The sequence below is a fragment of the Cebus imitator genome, unplaced genomic scaffold, assembly GCF_001604975.1.
Source record: "Cebus imitator isolate Cc_AM_T3 unplaced genomic scaffold, Cebus_imitator-1.0 Scaffold82, whole genome shotgun sequence".
NCBI lineage: Eukaryota > Metazoa > Chordata > Mammalia > Primates > Cebidae > Cebus > Cebus imitator.
The window spans coordinates 4,093,068-4,112,849 of NW_016107397.1; the positions used below are offsets into that span (position 1 = coordinate 4,093,068).

General features: G+C 45.7%; 1 protein-coding gene across 1 annotated transcript; it reads right to left on the minus strand.

The window, feature by feature from the left end:
- Positions 1-176: 176 nt before the first annotated feature.
- On the minus strand, positions 177-16,329 carry ZSCAN21 (zinc finger and SCAN domain containing 21). Its single transcript, XM_017533643.2, has 4 exons — positions 16,240-16,329; positions 10,157-10,651; positions 9,686-9,878; positions 177-1,405 (listed from the first exon to the last, which is right to left on the minus strand). Exons 2-4 carry the CDS (start codon positions 10,553-10,555, stop codon positions 576-578), a joined length of 1,422 nt encoding a protein of 473 aa, XP_017389132.1. The 5' UTR covers positions 10,556-10,651; positions 16,240-16,329; the 3' UTR covers positions 177-575.
- Positions 16,330-19,782: the final 3,453 nt, after the last annotated feature.

Sequence of the window (19,782 nt, forward strand, 5' to 3'; positions counted from 1 at the left end):
TTGCGGTGAGCCGAGATCACGCCATTGCACTCCAGCCTGGGTAACAAAAGCGAAACTCCGTCTCAAAAAAAAAAAAAAAAAAAAAAAAGCTAAACCAGTAGGAATAGTTCTCCCCATCTGTAAGTATTCAATAACTAACACATCATTTGTCATAATAATAATCCTGAGGCATTACAAACTGTTACAAGTTTATTCTGAATCTCATTCAATTGTGTTCAGTGTGGCTCAATTCTTTACAAATGAAAATTCTTGAATATATGTCAAAACAGATATAGTCTTGATGTTTCTTTCTTAACTATACCGGATACGAGTCAGTTTAACTATACAAAAGGTAATGCTGGCTGGTTTACTGGGACCCTAACTGTGGGGAGGGGACTCTGCCCCAGTGAACTGGAGAGACACCGACTGAGGACCTCCTGCCTACCGTGTCACTGTGGAGCTCTCACTCCTCAGGCATCCCCTGGTGATGAGTGATACAAACTCTACCATTGGAATCAATACTGCAATGACAAAACTTCTTCCTGTTGTTCACATTCTAAACTTTAGAACAATGATGACATGAGTGTACTTGACAGTTACAGCGGCTCTCCCTCTCCAGTGTGCACTCGCTGATGTTTGGAAAGATTTGACTTGCTACAGAAGGTCTTTCCACAGTGATGACACCAGTAGGGCTTTTCCCCGGTGTGGATTCTGTGGTGTTTATTGAAGTTTGAGCTGTGGTTGAAGGCTTTCCCACACTCCTTACACTTATACGGCTTCTCTCCGGTGTGGAGTCTCTGGTGGGAGCTGAGGCCCGCATGCTGACTGAAGCTCTTCCCACATTCGTTACACTGATAAGGCTTCTCCCCAGTGTGGATCCGATAGTGACGAATAAGACTGCCTTTCCCACTGAAAGCCTTCCCACAATCTTTGCACTGATACGGTGCCTCTTCGGTGTGCATTCTCTGATGTTTAAGGAGGTCTGAGCTTTGCCCGAAGGCTTTTCCACACTTACAGTCGTAGGGCCGGTCCACCAAGTGTGTTCTGTAGTGGAGGGTGAGGTTTGAGCTGTGGCTGAAAGCTTTCCCACACTTGGTGCACACGTAAGGTTTCTCGCCAGTGTGTGTTCTCCGGTGTTTGGTGAGATTTGAGCTATTACTAAAGGCTTTACCACACTCGGCACATATATAACGTCTCTCTCCTGGGGTAGGTTTAGTAGGAACTGATTCTCTACCTTTCTTGGAGCCTGACTCTTGAAGAGGGGGTTTTGTTCCTCTTTCACTTTCAAGGTTTACACACTGCCTCTCTAACCTGGCCTCAGATTTACTGGCGATAATCACAGAAATGATATCCCCTTTGAGCCCAACTGCTTCAGAACCTTTCTGCTCATCTGCTGGCTCCTTGTGCTGGGTACTCAATCTGCAATCTGAAACAATAAGCAGATTAAGGATATTTCAGTTGTTCCCAGAAAACAGGACCATCAGGTGAGACTGATGGACTCTGAAAGGTGACTAAGTAGAGCTCACAATAGCGCATGGATACAAGTAAAGCATCATTCAATCTAGTTTACAATCCCACACTTTCACACAAGCCCCCATCCAAAGCTATTAGGATATGAAGAACATGGCTTTTTCCGCCAGAAAAACAACTTCACATACAGAAGACAAAATGCAGCATATAGGAGTGCAGTAGCCAGCCACAGAGGCTCATGCCTGAAATCCCAACACTCTGGGAGCCAAGGCAGGAGGATGGTTTGAATCTGGGAGTTCAAGACCAGCCTGGGCAACATAGGGAGACCCCATTTCTATGAAAAATAAAAATAAAAAAATTAGGCAGGCATGTTGTGCCCCTGTGGTCCAACTATTTGGGAGACTGAGGTGAGAAGATCACTTAAGCCTGGAAGGTCAAGGATGCAGTGAACTGTGATTGTGCCGGACTGTGCAAGATTGAGACTATCTTTTTTGTGAGATGGGAGTCTCAACTCTGTCCCAGGTTGGAGTACAGTAGTGTGATCTCACCTCACAGCAACCTCCACCTCCTGGGTTCAAGTGATTCTCCTGCCTCAGCCTCCCGAGTAGCTAGGACTACAGACACACGCCACCATACCCAGCTAATTTTTTATTTTCAGTAGAGATGGGGTATCACCATGTTGGCCAGGCTGTCTCAAACTCCTGACCTCAGGTGATCTGCCCGCCTTGGCCTCCAAAAGTACTGAAATTGCAGGTGTGGGCCACCACACCCGGCTTGACCCTATCTTTTGTTTTTCACACGGAGTCTCACACTGTCGCCCAGGCTGGAGTGCAGTGGCACGATCTCCACTCATGGCAACTTAACGCATCCCAGGTTCAAGCGATTCTCCTGTGTCAGCCACCAGAGAAGCTGGGATTATACGTGCCTGCCACCAAGCCCGACTAATTTTTTGTATATTTAGTAGAGACAGGGTTTCACTATGTTGGCCAGGCTGGTCTGGAACTCCTGACCTTGTGATCCACCTGCCTCAGCCTCCCAAAATACTGGGATTACAGGTGTGAGCCACTGCGCCTGGCCAACCCTATCTTTTTTAAAATTCAATTTTAATTAATTTATTTATTTTGAGACAAAGTCTCATTCTGTTGCTTAGGCTGGAGTACAGTGCTGTTACCTTGACTCACCACAGCCTCTTCTCCTGGGTTCAAGCAATTCTCCTGACTCAGCCTCCTGAGTAGCTGGGACTGGAATGCCCACCACAATGCCTGGCTAATTTTTGTGTTTTCAGTAGAGACAGGGTTTCACCATGTTGGCCAGGCTGGTCTTGAATTCCTGACCTCAGGTGATCCGCCTGCTCGGTTTATAGGTGTGAGCCACTGTGCTCAGCCTTCTTCCCCTACCAGGCCCAGCTTTTTTTTTTTTTTTTTTTTTTTTTTTTTTTTTTTTTTTTTTTTTTTTTTTTTTTTTTTTTTTTTTTTTTTTTTGAGATGGAGTTTCACTCTTGTTACCCAGGCTGGAGTGCAATGGCGCGATCTCGGCTCACCGCAACCTCCACCTCCTGGGTTCAGGCAATTCTCCTGCCTCAGCCTCCTGAGTAGCTGGGATTACAGGCACGCGCCACCAAGCCCAGCTGATTTTTTGTATTTTTAGTAGAGATGGGGTTTCACCACGTTGACCAGGATGGTCTCGATCTCTTGACCTCGTGATCCACCCGCCTCGGTCCCCCAAAGTGCTGGGATTACAGGTGTGAGCCACCGCTCCCGGCCGATTTTTTTTTTTTTTTTTTAAAGAACAGCTGAGCCTCAGGCAGAAAAAAACAAGGGAGAATGATTGCTGCGGTGCCAGAGTTAAGGAAAATGACATAGACAATTAAGGAAGATGCTGAGTGGTAAACTCACAAAAACCCATGTTCCCACAGCAGCTGAACATAAAAGCAATCAAAGAGGGCATCCAGACAGACCATTTACAATCCTTCCAGCCCCAGATCTGTATCAATCGGAATGAAAGCGCGTGATCTCCAGGAGGGCTTAACGCTCATCATTTCACTTACACTGGCTACGTATTGTAATTTAGTTATAAAGTGACACTCACTGTTGAAATCAGATGGAACTAGCTTATCTTTTTAGAGCGCCTCACCAGGCAGTCAAATCTCTTCAATGTCCACCTAGCCATCCACATGCAGGGAAAAGGGGAATAAGAGAAATTTGCTCTGAAAAATGGGCCCTCCAGGCCGGGCGCGGTGGCTCACGCCTGTAATCCCAGCACTTTGGGAGGCCGAGGCGGGTGGATCACGAGGTCAAGAGATCGAGACCATCCTGGTCAACATGGTGAAACTCCGTCTCTACTAAAAATACAAAAAATTAGCTGGGCATGGTGGCACGTGCCTGTAATCCCAGCTACTCAGGAGGCTGAGGCAGGAGAATTGCCTGAACCCAGGAGGCAGAGGTTGCGGTGAGCCGAGATCGCGCCATTGCACTCCAGCCTGGGTAACAAGAGCGAAACTCCGTCTAAAAAAAAAAAAAAAAAAAAGAAAAATGGGCCCCTTTCGAGGACTGTTAATCCCCTGAGGGTACAGAAGCCTCAGTCAGCAAGGTACCTTCTTCCTAAGTCCTTTTTCTCTTTCCCTAGGAACTGCCTTGACGGTCTCTCTCTCTGACCAGCCATTTATCTCCTTGCTTCGCTGACAGTGACCATCAGCTGCCTCCAGGCTCAGCCTCTCCTCACCATCTGCTGGGGCCCAGAGCTGCAGTAGCTAAAGTCCTTTTCACTCTCCATAATGAGTAATCGCTTGCCTACACCCAGACTTTTCTTCAAGTCACTGCACAGCCATGAACTACATGTGTGGGATAGAAGTAACTTCATAAAACTTTTAAGACGGGGTCTGGCTCTATTGCCCAGGTGGAGTGAGGTGGCATGATCTTAGCTCACTGCGACCTCCACCTCCTAGGCGCAAGTGATCCTCCTGCCTCAGCTTTCTGAGTAGATGGGACCCCAGGCACTAGCCACCACACCCGGTTAATTTTTGTATTTTTGTAGAGATGGAGTTTCACCATGTTGCTCTGGCTGGTCTCGAACTCCTGGCCTCAAGTGATCCACCCGCTTTGGCCTCCCAAAGTGCTGGGATTATAGGTGTGAGCCACCATGTCCAACCACAAGTTAACATTTTAAAAATAGCTGAATGAGGCAAAAATTGAAAAAGATTTTACTCGGACTATTTATTTCATTGTCTTCCAGCCTGCACTGTTACTGTTGGGAAGTTTGCCATCAGTCTAATCAGCATTCCCTTGAAGGGGGTAATCTGTCTTTTATGTCTTGGTTACTTGTTGTGAGATGGGCAGGGTCTCACTCTGTTGTTCATGCTGAAGTGCAGTGGCATGATCTTGGCTCACTGCAACCTCTGCCTCTCAGGTTCAAGCGATTCTCCTGCCTCAGCCTCCCAAACAGCTGGGACTACAGGCATGTGCCACAATGCCAAGGTAATTTTTTGTATTTTTAGTAGAGGTAGGGTTTCACTGTGTTAGTCAGGCTGGTCTCAAACTCCTGACCTTGTGATCCGCCCATCTTGGCCTCCCAAAGTGCTGGGATTACAGGTGTGAGCCACCACGCCTGGCCCTGAATCTTAGTATTTATATCTTTCATCACTTTTGGACAACTCAGCATTTTCTCTTTCTCACTAGTGCTTCTCCCTCTTTTTTTTGAGATGGAGTCTGGCTGTCTTGCCCAGGCTGGAGAGCAGTGGCGTGATCTCGGCTCACTGCAACCTCCACCTCCTGGGTTCAAGCGATTCTCCTGCCTTAGCCTCCTGAGTAGCTAGGATTACAGGCATGCGCCACCACACCCAGCTAATTTTTGAATTTTTAGTAGAGACAGGGTTTCACTATGTTGGTCAGGCTGTTCTTGAACACCTGACCTCATGATCCGCTTGCCTCCACCTCCCAAAGTGCTAGGATTACAGGTGTGAGCACCATGCCCGGCCTGTTTTTTTTTTTTTTTTTTTTGAGACAGGGTCTAGCTCTGTTGCCTACTCTGGAGTACAGTGGTGTGATCTCGGCTCACTGCAACCTCTGCCTCTGGGTTTAAGTGATTCTCATGTCTCAGCCTTCTAAGGAGCTGGGATTATAGGCGAGTGCCACCACACCCAGCTAATTTTCATATTTTTAGTAGAGTCAAGGTTTTGCTATGTTGGCTGGTCTGGTCTCGAACTCCTGGCCCCAAGAGATCTGCTGTTCTAGGTCTTCCAAAGTTCTGAAATGACTGGTGTGAGCCACTGTGTCTGCCTTCTCCAACTCTGTCCTCCTCTGGAACAGCTGTTAAACCTACGCTGGACATCCTCATCTAATCCCACACTGATGTCCAATGCCTGCCACCTTGATCTTTCTAAGCAGCATTTCAGATGGCTTCCTCACATCTACCTCTATTCACTAATCATCTCCTGGATTATTTACAACAGTCATTGCATTCTTAATTTCAATGACTATAGTTTTCACTTTTAGAAGCTCTATTTTTTTTTTTTTTTATCAAAGGTGCCTGTGTGTGTTTTTATTAACTTTTTTTTAAGGTATCAGTGATTTATTTTATGTCTTAAATTATTTTAAGGCCAGGCACGGTGGCTTATGCTTGTAATTCCAGCACTTTGGGAGGCTGAGGCAGGCAGATTGTTTGAGCCCAGGAGTTTGAGACCAGCCTAGGCAACATAGCAATACCCCATCTCTGCAAAAAAATAAAAAATAAGAATTTGGGTGAGGTGGGAAGTTCACTTGAACCTAGGAGGTTGAGGCTCCAGTGAGCTGTGTTTCACACCTCTGCATTCCAGCCTAGGTGACAGCCAGACCCTATATTAAAAACAAACAAACAAATATTTTAAACCAATTTATTTTATAAAGACTTTTCAGTCCGGGTGCAGTGGCTCATGCCTGTAATCTCAGCACTTTGGGAGGCCGAGCAGGGTGGATCACGAGGTCAGGAGTTCGAGACCAGCCTGGTGAAACCCATGTCTCTACTAAAAATACAAACATTAGCCGGGCATGGTGGTGTGTACCTGTAATCCCAGCTATTCAGGAGGCTAAGGCAGAAGAATCACTTGAACCTGGGAGGCAGAGGTTGCAGTGAACAGGTATCGTGCCACTGCACTCCAGCATGAGCAACAGAGCAAGACTCCGTCTCAAAAAAACAACAACAAAACAACAACAAAACTTTTCACTTATGTTCTATTATTGCAGACTATTTTGGCTTTAATTCTCCTTTTGTTGTTTCTCTCGACTCTTACTCTCTTTGTATATGATTGTTATTCTCTAAAAAGGCTTTGTTCCCTATTCCACATCCCCACTTCCCCCACTGATCCTTGCATGGCCTGAAATATTCCAGAATTCGCTGAAACTGTCTGTCTGTGGCTTCACATTTGCCTGGCACCCAGGGCCAGTGTTGGTGTTAATTTCTTGGCTTGGAGGCTTCTGGACCATGAAGGCACCACAAAGGAAGATCCCAATCACTAATGTGGTAAATGCCTGGGGTTTCCATGTTTCAGGGTACGCTTTGATTTTCACTCAGAGCTGAGCCTGACCAGCAATTTCCTATGCTAGCAGGCTCATTTTTTGGCTCTAGGATATCTTTTCATGCTGACAGTATAACCTTTTAAGACTTTATGCAGGGCCAGGTGCAGTGGCCCATACCTGTAATCCCAGCACTTTGAGAAGCCAAGGCAGGTGGATCACTTGAAGTCAGGAGTTTGAGACCAGCCTGGCAAACATGGCAAAACCCCATCTCTCTACTAGAAATACAAAAATTAGCCTGGTGTGGTGGTGGGTGCCTATAATCCCAGCTACTTGAGAGGCTGAGGCAGGAGAATCGCTTAACCCTGGGAGGCAGAGGCTACAGTGAGCTGAGACCGCGCCACTGCACTCTAGCCTGGGGGACAGCAACACTGGTCTCAAAAAAAAGGACTTTATGCAAAGCTCTCACCACCTTCCTTTCCTTTCCTTAGGAGGGCCCAGAAGCTTTGTCTTCTGTCCCATCTGGGTACTAAAACTCAAGCCTGTTACTGGGTCTGATAATCCTTCCACTCTACCCTCTTCTTTGTGTAGTACTGCCGAGGGCTACACCAAGACATATGGAAAATAAAACTGACCAGATAGGTCTCTGGCTACTTTTTTTTAATATATATATATAATATATATATATAAAAAATATATATATATAATATATATATTATATATATATAATATATTATATAATATATATATTATATATGATATATATGTATAATATATCATATATAATATATATATATAATATATATAATATATATAATATATTATATATATTATATATATATTATAAATATATATATTTTATATATATATATATATATTTTTTAAAGACAGGGTTTCACATGTTGGTCAGGCTGGTCTTGAACTCCCCACCTCAGGTGATCCACCCGCCTTGGCCTCCAAAGTGCTTAGATTACAGGCGTGAGCCACCATGCCTGGCCGGTCTCTAGCTACTTTAATCTCTAATTACTGTGGCAACTCCAGGGAGACCCCAATTGCCTGGAGAGGGCTACTGTGTTCACCATAAACCGTGAAGAATTCACCTAACAGTTTAATTCTTCACTTTTCCCAGAAAATGTGATTTTTAACACAGCTCAAAACTGTTTCCACAACGGAGTTTCACGTTTGAGACACAGTAGGCATGCCAAGGAGGGAGATTTCTGAGGGCCATGGACTCTTGTCGTGAAATCACACCACATACATAAATAGTGGCCTATACCACTAACACATAAGCAAAGTCCTGGTTTGAAACTATTAGGATTCGGAATAATGTGTCGTATTTTTCCAAACATATAATTAAACAACTCTGTTTCAAGAATTTAGTTCTAATTCTCCAGGTAAATGAAGGAGAGTAGAAACCGTTAAATAACAAAATAACAGGCCCAGCCGGGGCAACAGAGTGAGACCCTGTCTCTACAAAAAAATAAAAAGTTAGCCAGGCATGGTGGTCCAAGCTACTTGGGAGGCTGAGGTGGGAGGATCTCTTGAGCCCCAGAGATTGAGGCTGCAGTGAGCTATGATCACGCCACTGCCCTCCAGACTGGGTGTCAGATAGAATCCCTGTCTCAAAAAAACACCCAACAGGGAATGACCATTTATGACCTCTGAGATTATTATATAAACCATAATTTATGGAGATTTGAGCTCAGGAGCAGTCACCTAATACATCTTTGATTTGTGAAAAATGCCCCATCTCTTTCCATAGCTTCAGAAAGGAGGTTGCCGATTATTTCCCATTTGCCTTTCCCAGATCCATTCTCTGCCCCGCCCTGTGCTCCAGGAAGCTGACCCTAAGGGCCTCACTGTCTTGTCTCTCCTGCTCTCTGGCTGCCAACTGGGTTTGCCATTGGGGAACAGAAGCAGGAGATTTAAGGGCAGGAGGAGGGTGCAGCTGGTATTTATTCTGTTTTCTCCTCACCCCATGGCAGGGCCTACAGCCACAATTCCTATCAAGTGACCCCCTCCTCTATGACTATAGCTCTTCTGGTTCTGGTAACAGGGGCCTCCTCTGTCCCTTTAGGCTCACAGGGAGTAATAGTTTTTCACTGTTATCTGGTGCAACGCTATTCTTTATCGGTTCATTTGAACTGTCTACACCTCTGTTAATAGTTACTTTATTAAACTCACTTCAATCGATCCTTTAAAAAAATCATTTGTAGCCGGGCGCGGTGGCTCAAGCCTGTAATCCCAGCACTTTGGGAGGCCGAGGCGGGTGGATCACGAGGTCAAGAGATCGAGACCATCCTGGTCAACATGGTGAAACCCCGTCTCTACTAAAAATACAAAAAATTAGCTGGGCATGGTGGTGCGTGCCTGTAATCCCGGCTACTCAGGAGGCTGAGGCAGGAGAATTGCCTGAACCCAGGAGGCGGAGGTTGCGGTGAGCCGAGATCGCGCCATTGCACTCCAGCCTGGGTAACATGAGTGAAACTCCGTCTCAAAAAAAAAAAAAAAAATCATTTGTAATACCCAGACTTCAAAAGAAATTGATCCTTTAAGAGTGATCCATTCCCAGGCTAGGACCCAGGCTGAGAGAGCCGAACTTGGGGGAGGAAGGTGAACTATTTCCACCCAGTCAGCCCAACAAATCAAGCCAATCTGTGAGATCACCTCGCAACCAAGAATTAATTATTCTGATTCTCCAACCACAGAGGCCTGGGGCACTGAATAAGAGTCTAATGGGTGGTCCTTACCTTGGACCTTTCTCAGATCTTGAGAGAACTCCTGCTCCTCACCAGTCTCTTGGATGTACAGGGGCCCCCAAGACTCATATTTGTGACTGGTCTCCATGGGCTGTGGCTGCACACTGCTTGGGGATTCCTTTGCTGTTCCCGAGGAGGATAGCTTCTCCCACACCTGTTTCTGTTCATTTGGAGGAGTTGAGACCTAGAGACAATTAGGAATGGCTGGGTTTGTGCATGGCTCACTTTACGAATTGGAATGAAAATCCCAGGAGAGCTATGTAGAGCCTCTAGGAAAGAGAAAAGGAAAATACCCATCCCATTCCATTCCCAAGGCTAAAGGTTAGTTTAGGATAATAGAGAAAAATAGGAGGAAATATGGTCAAATTCAGTAGAAATTTCCATTCAGCGAATCTTACTCTTGTTCCTGCCTAGAATGTTATGCTTCTAATCTCCTAGAATAACAAAGGTCTCCCTGCCTACCTGGTGTGCTGGCTCATCCAGTTCCCGCTCCAGATCTTCGAGGAGAGTGACAGCCTCTTCAGCACTCTCCGGGCAGTGCTCCTGTACCCAGGCCTGGAGCTCCTGGGGAAGGATGGTCAGGAACTGCTCCAGCACCAGCAGCTCCAGGATCTCCTCCTTGGTGTGGATCTCGGGCCTCAGCCACTCACAGCAGAGCACCCGGAGTTGGCTCAGAGCCTCCCGGGGTCCAGGGGTGTCATGGTACCCAAACTGCCTGAAGCGCTGGCGGAACATCTCCAGGCTAGGAAGGCACTTGCCTTTCTCTTCTTTCTCCTCGACTTTTACCATCAGAGGCCCCACCTGCTCCTGTGGAGGCCTAGGGCCCAGAACTGGGGCCATGCCTAGGACCTTGGTCATCATATAAACTCCAGAAGCAGCCCCACTAAAGATGGGACTCTGTGAGGCAGGAATATTGGTTCCTTTGGGTTTCCAGTTCTTTAGGGTCACAAGTTAAACCTAAGAAAATATAGTTACCATAAAATAATCAAACTGAAAAGTGTTTTGGAGTCTTTACAGCCATACCTTTAGCACAAGAAACTGTGGAAATTATGTCCACCATAAAACTACCATATAAAAAAAACTGCTCTCAAAATCTTTCTGGAATGAGCCAGGCACAGTGGCTCATGCCTGTAATTCCAGCACTTTGGGAGGCCGAGGCGGGCAAATCACCTGCGGTCAGGAGTTTGAGACCAGCCTGGCCAATGTGGTGAAATACTGTTTATAAAAATTTTATAAAAATACAAAATTAACTGGGCACCTGTAATCCCAGCTACTCAGGAGGCTGAGGCAGGAGAATCGCTTCAACCCGGGAGGCGGAGGTTGCAGTGAGCCGAGATCACGCCACTGCACTCCAGCCTGGGTGACAGAGTGAGGCTCCATCTCAAAAAATAAAACTAAAATAAATAAAATGCTGGAATTAGCTCAGGATATCCTACTTTGATTTTAGTGGTATCCACTCTCTTAAAAAGTACAATGTGGCAGCACAATTTTAAAATTAACTTTGCTCTAAAACCTAGTTAAGAACCTCACCACTATAGACATTATAGTTTCTGAGATTTTATCAAGCTATTTACTAGCCAGATGCCATCTGTTTAAACCTAAGACATTTAGCTTCAGCAATGAAAATTCACTAGCCAAATGACTGGGACTGTCAGTATAACCAGGGTCATGCTGAAGGGTAGAATTAACTAGTACATTAATTTTGGGAGGCTGAGGCGGGCAGATCACTTGAGGTCAGTAGATCAAGACCATCCTGGCTAACATGGTGAAACCCCTTCTCTACTAAAAATACAAAAAGCAGGCCGGGCGCGGTGGCTCACGCTTGTAATCCCAGCACTTTGGGAGGCCGAGGCGGGTGGATCACAAGGTCAAGAGATCGAGACCATCCTGGTCAAAATGGTGAAACCCTGTCTCTACTAAAAATACAAAAAGCAGGCCGGGCGCGGTGGCTCACGCTTGTAATCCCAGCACTTTGGGAGGCCGAGGCGGGTGGATCACAAGGTCAAGAGATCGAGACCATCCTGGTCAAAATGGTGAAACCCTGTCTCTACTAAAAATACAAAAATTAGCTGGGCATGGTGGTGCACGCCTGTAGTCCCAGCTACTCGGGAGGCTAAGGCAGGAGAATTGCTTGAACCCAGGAGGCGGAGGTTGCGGTGAGCCAAGATCGCGCCATTGCACTCCAGCCTGGGTAACAAGAGCGAAACTCCGTCTCAAAAAAATAAAAAAAAGAAAAGAAAGATTGTAAGTAGTTTTTGTGACAAATGGGCTTTAGTGCTAACATTTTGTAAAGATGATTCATATTTAAGTCTTTTATTAGTCTTAAAAAAATTTCAAAATAAAAATTAAAAAAGAAACTAATGCTGGTTGGAGTGTTTAGCAATAGAATTACAAACATCAGGAAGCAACCCAAAGCATGAAAAGGAATTTGTTTCTGTAAGGCACAGAAAAAAATGCATACAGAATTATTTCCTGAAATGTGTTCAAAAGCACTATAACCAATAATTTGAATAAAAGATTCTTTGGTCAAATAAGTCTGTATGTATACAGTACAGCAATGGAGTGCCCAAGTTCGGTACTACATAAAAATTGAGCCAGGGGAGGTGCAATGCCATCTCACCTCCTAAAACAAAAGCATGAGCACCAAAGGCTAAAATAAGAAATAGCAGAGGTAGCTGTGCTGGAGAGCATTCTTGAGAATATTTAAAAGGAGTGGCCAGGTGTAATGGCTCACGCCTGTAATCCCAGCACCTTGGGAGGCCAAGGCAGGCGCATTACTTGAGGCCAGGAGTGAGACCAGCCTGGCCAACATGGTGAACTGGGGCCATGCCTAGTAGGTTGGTCATCACATAAACTCCAGAAACAGCCTCACTAAAGATGGGACTCTGTGGGGCAAGAATATCGGTTCCTTTGGGTTTCTGGTTCTTTAGGGCCACATGCCAAACCTAAGAAAATATAGTTACCACAAAATTAGAAGTTACTGTCTCTACTGAAAATACAAAAATTAGTGGGCATGGTGGTAGACACCTGTAATCCTGGCTACTCAGGAGATGGAGGCAGGGAATCACTTGAACCTGGGAGGTGGAAGTTGTAGTGAGCCAAGATCATGCCACTACACTCCCAGCCTGGGCGACAGTGAGACTCCGTCACAAAAAAATAAATAAATAAAATAAAATAAAAGGAGACCTCCTCAGTGGTAGAGTAACTTTACATAATTGTTACAAAATTTCATACTCTATCCAGAGGAGGGCACCCCAAGACCAGGAAAGGAACTGGTTTGGGCTGCTCAGAGTCTAACTTGGCCTGGGAAACATGGCAAGTCACCAGAGAGTCATGTAGTAACATAACATTTATGTAGGATATACTCTGAGAACTTGGTGAATCCAGATTCACAGATGCCAATGATTGCCTCTGCAAATTACAGAAAAAAAATTTCCTCAGATGTTGCTGCTGGGCCATTGGCTGGGCAAGCTCACTAGCTAAGCAATTTATTCTAGGCATATCAGTTTTGGGTTGTTTTTTTTTTTTTTTTTTTTTTGAGACGGAGAGTCGCTCTGTCGCCCAGGCTGGAGTATAGTGGCGCCATCTTGGCTCACTGAAACCTCTGCCTCCCAAGTTCAAGCGATTCTCCTGCCTCAGCCTCCCAAGTTGTTGTGATTATAGGTGCATGCCATCATGCCCAGCTAATTTTTGTATTTTTAGTAGAGCTGGGGTTTCACCATATTGGCCAGGCTGGTCTCGAACTCCTGACCTCAAGCGATCTGGCCACCTCAGCCTCCCAGAGTGCTGAGATTACAGGTGTGAGCCACCACGCTCAGCAGCACATCAGTTTTGCAGTGCCCACAATTCAAATGCACAATGCAGAAAGACTACAAATGAGTAGCAGGCTGGGTGCCCTTCCTCCTTCCTACACTCACTCTTGTGGATGATTTCACCAGTTGCATGGCTTTAATTACCATCTATATACTCACAACTGCCCCAACTGTACCTTCAACTTAGACCTCTCTTCTGAACTCCAGACTCAGGCGACTAACTACCCAGTTGCCATCACCATCTGGATTTCCAGTAAGACATCTCAAGCTTAACATGTCCAGAACAGACTTTCCCATCGTTCCCTCAAAAGCTGCTCAACTCAATTAATGGCAACTCTCATTGTTCTTTTTACACAGACCAAAAATCCTGGAGTCATCCCTTGACTCCTCTTTCACACTTTTTTAATTTAAAACTTTTATTTTTCAGAGACAGTGTCTTAGTCTGTTGCCTAGGCTAGAGTGCAGTGGCACAATCACAACTCACTGAAGCCTGGCAACACCTGGTCTCAAGCCATCTTCCTGCTTTGATCTCCCAAAGTTCTGGGGTTACAGGCGTGAACCACTTTACCAGGTCTTTTTAATTTTTTTTAACCACTTCACCAGGTCTTTATCTTATTTATTTATTTATTTATTTGGAGACAGGGTATCACTCTGTCTCCCAGGCTGGAGTGCAGTAGCGCAAAATCTCGGCTCATGGCAACCTCAACCTCCCAGGTTCAAGCAATTCTCCTGCCTCGGCCTCCTGAGTACCTGGGATTACAGGCACCTGCCACCACGCCTGGCTAGTTTTTGTACTTTTAGTAGAGATGGGGGTTTCACCATGTTGGTCAGGCTGGTCTCGAATTCCTGATCTCGTGATCTGCCGCCTTGGCCTCCCAAAGTGCTGGGATTACAGGCGTGAGCCACTGTGCCCAGGCTTTTTTTTTTTTTTTTTTTTAAATTATAGAGACAGGGTCTCACTTTGTTGCCCAGGCTGGAGTGCAGTGGCGCCAATGATAGCTCACTGTAGCCTTGTACTCCTGGCCTCAAGCGATCCTCTCACCTCAGCCTCTGAAGAAGCTAAGACTATAGGTGTGCAACACCACAGCTGGCTAATTTTTTTTTTTTTTTTTTTTTTTTTTTTTTTTTTTTTTTTTTTACGAAGTCTTGCTTTGTTGCCGTATAAACGAAGTCTTGCTTTGTTGCCCAGGCTGAGGCATAACTTGACCTCAGGAGTTCCAGGCTGCAGTGAGTTGTGACTGTACTACTGTGCTCCAGCCTGGGTGACAAAGCAAAACCCTGTCTTTTAAAAACAAAGAAGCATGTGGCTAGAAATCAGACGCTTCATTACTAACTCAAACTGTCTTCCATCACAGTGACTTTTTTCTCAGCTACCTAGACTGTTTAGCTCAAGAGGCCCATCAAGCAAAAGTTCACAGTCTACCATTAACAGAAGGCCGTTGTTCTGTGTCCATTTTCCCTCCTCCTTTATGACAATTTCCCAAAGCTTATATGTCCTTATGAAGGTGCCCCAAGTCCGTTCTTTAACAAGATGAGGCACAAAATAATCAAATTATCATAGATTCTAAAAGCAGAACAGCACTTATCAACTTGTGCTAAAATGCTTCAGTCTGTACCTGCAAATCCCTAGGCAGGCAAATTAGATAATTCTTGAGGCATAGAATTTCACTGTTGGATGGTTCTAATTGTTATAAGTTCTTCTTTAACCTGAATCAAATTCCTCATCACTTCAAAAATCCTAGGTTGGTCCTATACCAATACTCACTTTCTCAACAGCAGCCTTCCAATACTTGAAAACCAACCGTTTTGCCTCTTAACTCTTCCTTTCCACAGCTCAACTGTTCCTTAGATTACGTGGATTTCCAAGTATCTCACCCACCAAATCAACTGTCTTTTTTTGTTTTTTTTAGACCAAGTGTCGCTCTGTCACCCAGGCTGGTGTGCAGCGGCGCGATCTCGGCTTACTGCAACCTCCGCGTGCTGGGTTCAAGCGATTCTCCTGCCTCAGCCTCCCGAGTAGCTGAGATTACAGGCGCACGCCACCATGCCCGGGTAATTTTTGTATTTTTAGTGGGGATGGGGTTTGGCCCAGCTGCTCTCAAACTCCTGTCTTCAAGTGATCCGCCCGCCTCGGCCTCCCAAACTGCTAGGATTACAGGCGTGAGCCACCGAACTCGGCCCAAACCAACTTTCTCTTGACACTCTTATTTATACATGGTTCTTTAAAAATGTTTTTCTAAACCTAAGCAGATCCCTATGTGTGTGGGTTCCAGCTCGAACAAAGCCCGAGGGGACTATTTCTTCCTTTGATTGGATTCTACCGAAGACTTCTAATGAGGCTCGGCTTCCCACAGGTTTCCAACCCCTTGGTTGGTTCGGACCTCCAGTTCAGAGAAAGGAAAAAAGGCGGACACGGTCAGACTGACAGACTGCTTGGCTTGGGGAGCGCACAAAAAAACTATTCTGGAACGCGAAAGAACTTCCAAAAATCTGTTCGTCCAGTTTTCATTTGTTAAAGCCCCGGGTGGAAGAAAAGGCTTTTTCCAGAGAGCCAGCGCCTCCACCAGCTGGGGCTGGGCGGGGACGGAGAGAGCCTTCCCACAGCCGAGCTAGGACCAGTCTAGGTGGGGTCCTCAGAAGCCACAGCTGCTAAACCCACTCCTCCCTTCCCAATCTATTCAGCCAAGGCGCCCTTTCCCGTCCGCCTCGCTAACCCGGGACAAGCAGGCTCACCGTTAGTCAGAGCCGCTCCGGGTACCGGGAGACCGCACCGCGAACCTCGGGGCCGCGCAGCCGGAAGTGCGTCATAGCACCGCCCCCTCGGCTACGGCCCCTCTAGAAAGTCGGGAGGTCTTCTCTGTGTTTCTGGCCCTTGAGACAACAGGGCTGAATCGACCCCAAAAGAACAGCTAGGGACTCTTTCTGTTTTTACTAAAGACTGTCAGACCAGATGAAGGCTTCGGAGGTTCTCCCACCCCACCCTGACGCCTTGGGGCAAGGAGGGCATGGGCTAGGGTGCCCGCCTCGGTCCTTCTCGCGGACTTCGTAGCCCAAGGTCACTGGGTACCCCCAGGTCCAGCACCTCGGGCCAGGTTTATGGACATGGAACCCCGTGCTTGGTCCGTGAAGCCAGAGATTGAGTTCATACTTTGTCAATGAAAATAGTCAAACTAAAATATTTGAAGACATTTATTTTGAACCAAATATGAGTGACGAATGGCGCGAGGCACAGTCTCAAGAGGTCCTAAGAACATGTGCCTGTGATGGTCGGGCTACAGCTTGGGTTTATACAATTTAGGGAGACATAAGACATCAATCACTATGCATATTGGTTCTGTGGGAAAGGCAGGACAATTGGAATGCTGGGGTTGTTCCAAGTCATGGGTGGACGCAAGGATTTTCTAATTGGCAGTTGGCTGAAAGTTATTGACTAAAGGATTTTCTAATTGGCAATTGGCTGAGAGTATTTGTCTAAAGCCCTATAATCAATAGAAAGGAATGTCTGGGTTAACTAAGGCAGAGGTCCCCAAACCCTGGGGCACAGACAGGTACCAGTCCGTGGCCTGTTAGGAACTGGGCCACACTGCAGGAGCGAAACTTCATCTGTATCTACAGCCACTCCCCATCGCTCTTATTACTGCCTGAGCTCCTCCTCCTTCCAGATCAGCCTTAACATTAGATTCTCATACCAGCATAAACCCTATTGTAAACTGCACTTGTGAGGGATCTAGGTTGTGCATTCCTTATGAGAATCTAATACCTGATGATCTGTCGCTAGCTCCCATAACCCCCCAATGGGACCTTCTAATTACAGGAAAAAAAGCTCTGGGCTCTAATTCTACATTATGATGTGTTGTATAATTGTTTCACTATACATTACAATGTAATAATAGAAATAAAGTGCACAATAAGTGTAATGTGCTCTAATCATCCTGAAACCACGAAACCACCCATCCCCCTCCAGCCATCTGTGGAAAAAATTGTGTTCCATAAAACTGGTTCCTGGTGCCAAAAAGTTGGGGACCGCTGAACTAAGGGGTTGTGGAGACCAGGGTTTCCACTATGCAGATGGAGCCTCCTGGCAGCAGGTTTTAGAGAGAACAGACTGCAACTATTTCTTACCAGACTTTAAAAAGTGGAGGGGCCAAGTTGATTCTCTCCTGGATTAGGAAAAAGGCCTGAAAGGGAAAGGGATTCTCTACTCACTGTAGAGTTTCCCTGCAAGACACAGCTTTGCAGGGCTATTTCAAGATACAGCAAAGAAACATATTTGGGGTAAAAATATTTTGGTTTCCTTCTTTATCTGCTGTGTGATGTTACGCCAGAGCCTGGTTGAAAAGTCAGTCAGGTTATATAAGGTTAAATAAAGGCTGATGAGGCTTTATGGTTTGTAGGGGGTGACTCCCCAGGCCTGTTACATAGGAATTTGGGCAAGAGAAGAAGAGTTTAGTCCTCAACTTTGCAGACCAGGGTCATGGTGACATCAATCAGAAGTAGCCTCGCCCTTCTGTGGGTCCTAAACTTCCTGAGTAGAAGACCTAGGGGCTGGACTCCTGATGCCACAGGACTTGATGAAGATGTCTTTGCCTGTCTTTTCCTCCTGCTTCTCTGGCTCAGCTGCAGGTTTTCAGACTGAAGATTCTGTGTTTTCGACCTCAGTGCTACTCCCTTTGGCCCCCAGTGAACTTGCTTTTGTCTAGTCCTGCAAAACTCAAGTGTTGAGTAATATCAACATGCCTGCCTGCACATGGAATTCCCTGTCCAAATGTGCCATGAATTCATAGATACTCAGCATCATTCTTCCCTATTTTCCAGGATAATTTTAATTTTTTAAATGTTTAACGGCATGCAAATTTAGAGAAAATGAGCCTCCATGTGCATTCTTCTGTTTCTTCTCTAATAAACTTGCTTTCTCTTAAAAAAAGAGCCTCCATGTACTCACTGGCCAGCTTTAACAATTATCACATGGTCAGTCTTTTTCATTTTTATTTATTTATTTTTGAGATGGAGTCTTGCTCTGATACCACTTGCTCTGAGTAGCTGGGACTACAGGCGCGTGCCACCATGCCTGGCTAATTGTTGTATTTTTTTAGTAGAGACAGAGTTTCACCATGTTGGTCAGAATGGTCTCAATCTCTTAACTTTGTAATCTTCCCGCCTCAGCCTCCCAAAGTGCTGGGATTACAGGCGTGAGCCACCGAGCCCGACCTCGTCAGTCTTTTTCATTCATTCCCCCATGGTCTCGAACTCCTGACCTCAAGTGATCTGCCTGCCTCAGCCTCCCAAAGTGCTGGGATTACAAGTGTGAGCCACTGTGCTAACCCTAAAAATTTCCATTTTATAGACCAGGAAACAGGCTCAGAAAAGTCACTTTTCCAGTAGCACAAAACTGATACGTGGGAGCGTCAAGATCGAAACTTGGCCCTTCTTCCCCAAAGCCTGTGCTCTTAGGCACTCTACTGCCTCTCAGTTAGACTGGAAAGAAATAGATGGGAAATGGAAACAGGATCACCAGGACAGAGGGAAAAAACAGGAAACCTGCACACATTCCATGAGCCACACCTGTATCAATGCTTTGGTAGGGGTTCCAACCAGCATCTTGGTAAATGGGTCTTTGCCTAGTTATGAAACCATTACTTGATTATGCTGGGACTTGAAGAAAATCCTTCTATTTCCTGGGAGTCCAAGGCAGGCGGATCACAAGGTCAAGAGATTGAGATCAGCCTGGCCAACATGGTGAAACCCTCTCTCTACTAAAAATACAAAAAAAAAAAATAGCTGGGCGTGGTCACACGCCTGTACTCCCAGCTAGTCAGGAGGCTGAAGCAGGAGAATTGCTTGAACCTGGGAGGCGGAGACTGCAGTAAACCGAGATCACGCCACTGCACTCCAACCTGGGAGACAGAGCGAGACTCTGTCTCAAAAAAAAAAGAAAAAAGAAAATTCTATTTCCAAACCCATTGTTTTTTCCAGGGCTGAGATACTCCTAAGCAAAGGGGCTTAGAGCTGTAAAATATTAATGTCAAAAGAGACCTTATGGACAATCTGGCTAAGTTCTTGTTTTCAGATGAAGAAACCAGTGCCTGAAGAGTCAGATCCAAGGTATACTAGTTAGCTAATTAGTATCAAAGCTGAGAGCACAAGCCAGATTCTCCAATCCTGTGTACTTTCTATGTCTCAAGAGATTTTTATTTTTATTTGAGACAGGGCCTCATTCTGTTGCTCAGGCTGGAATGCAGTGGTGTGATCATAGCTCACTGCAGCCCCCAACTCCTG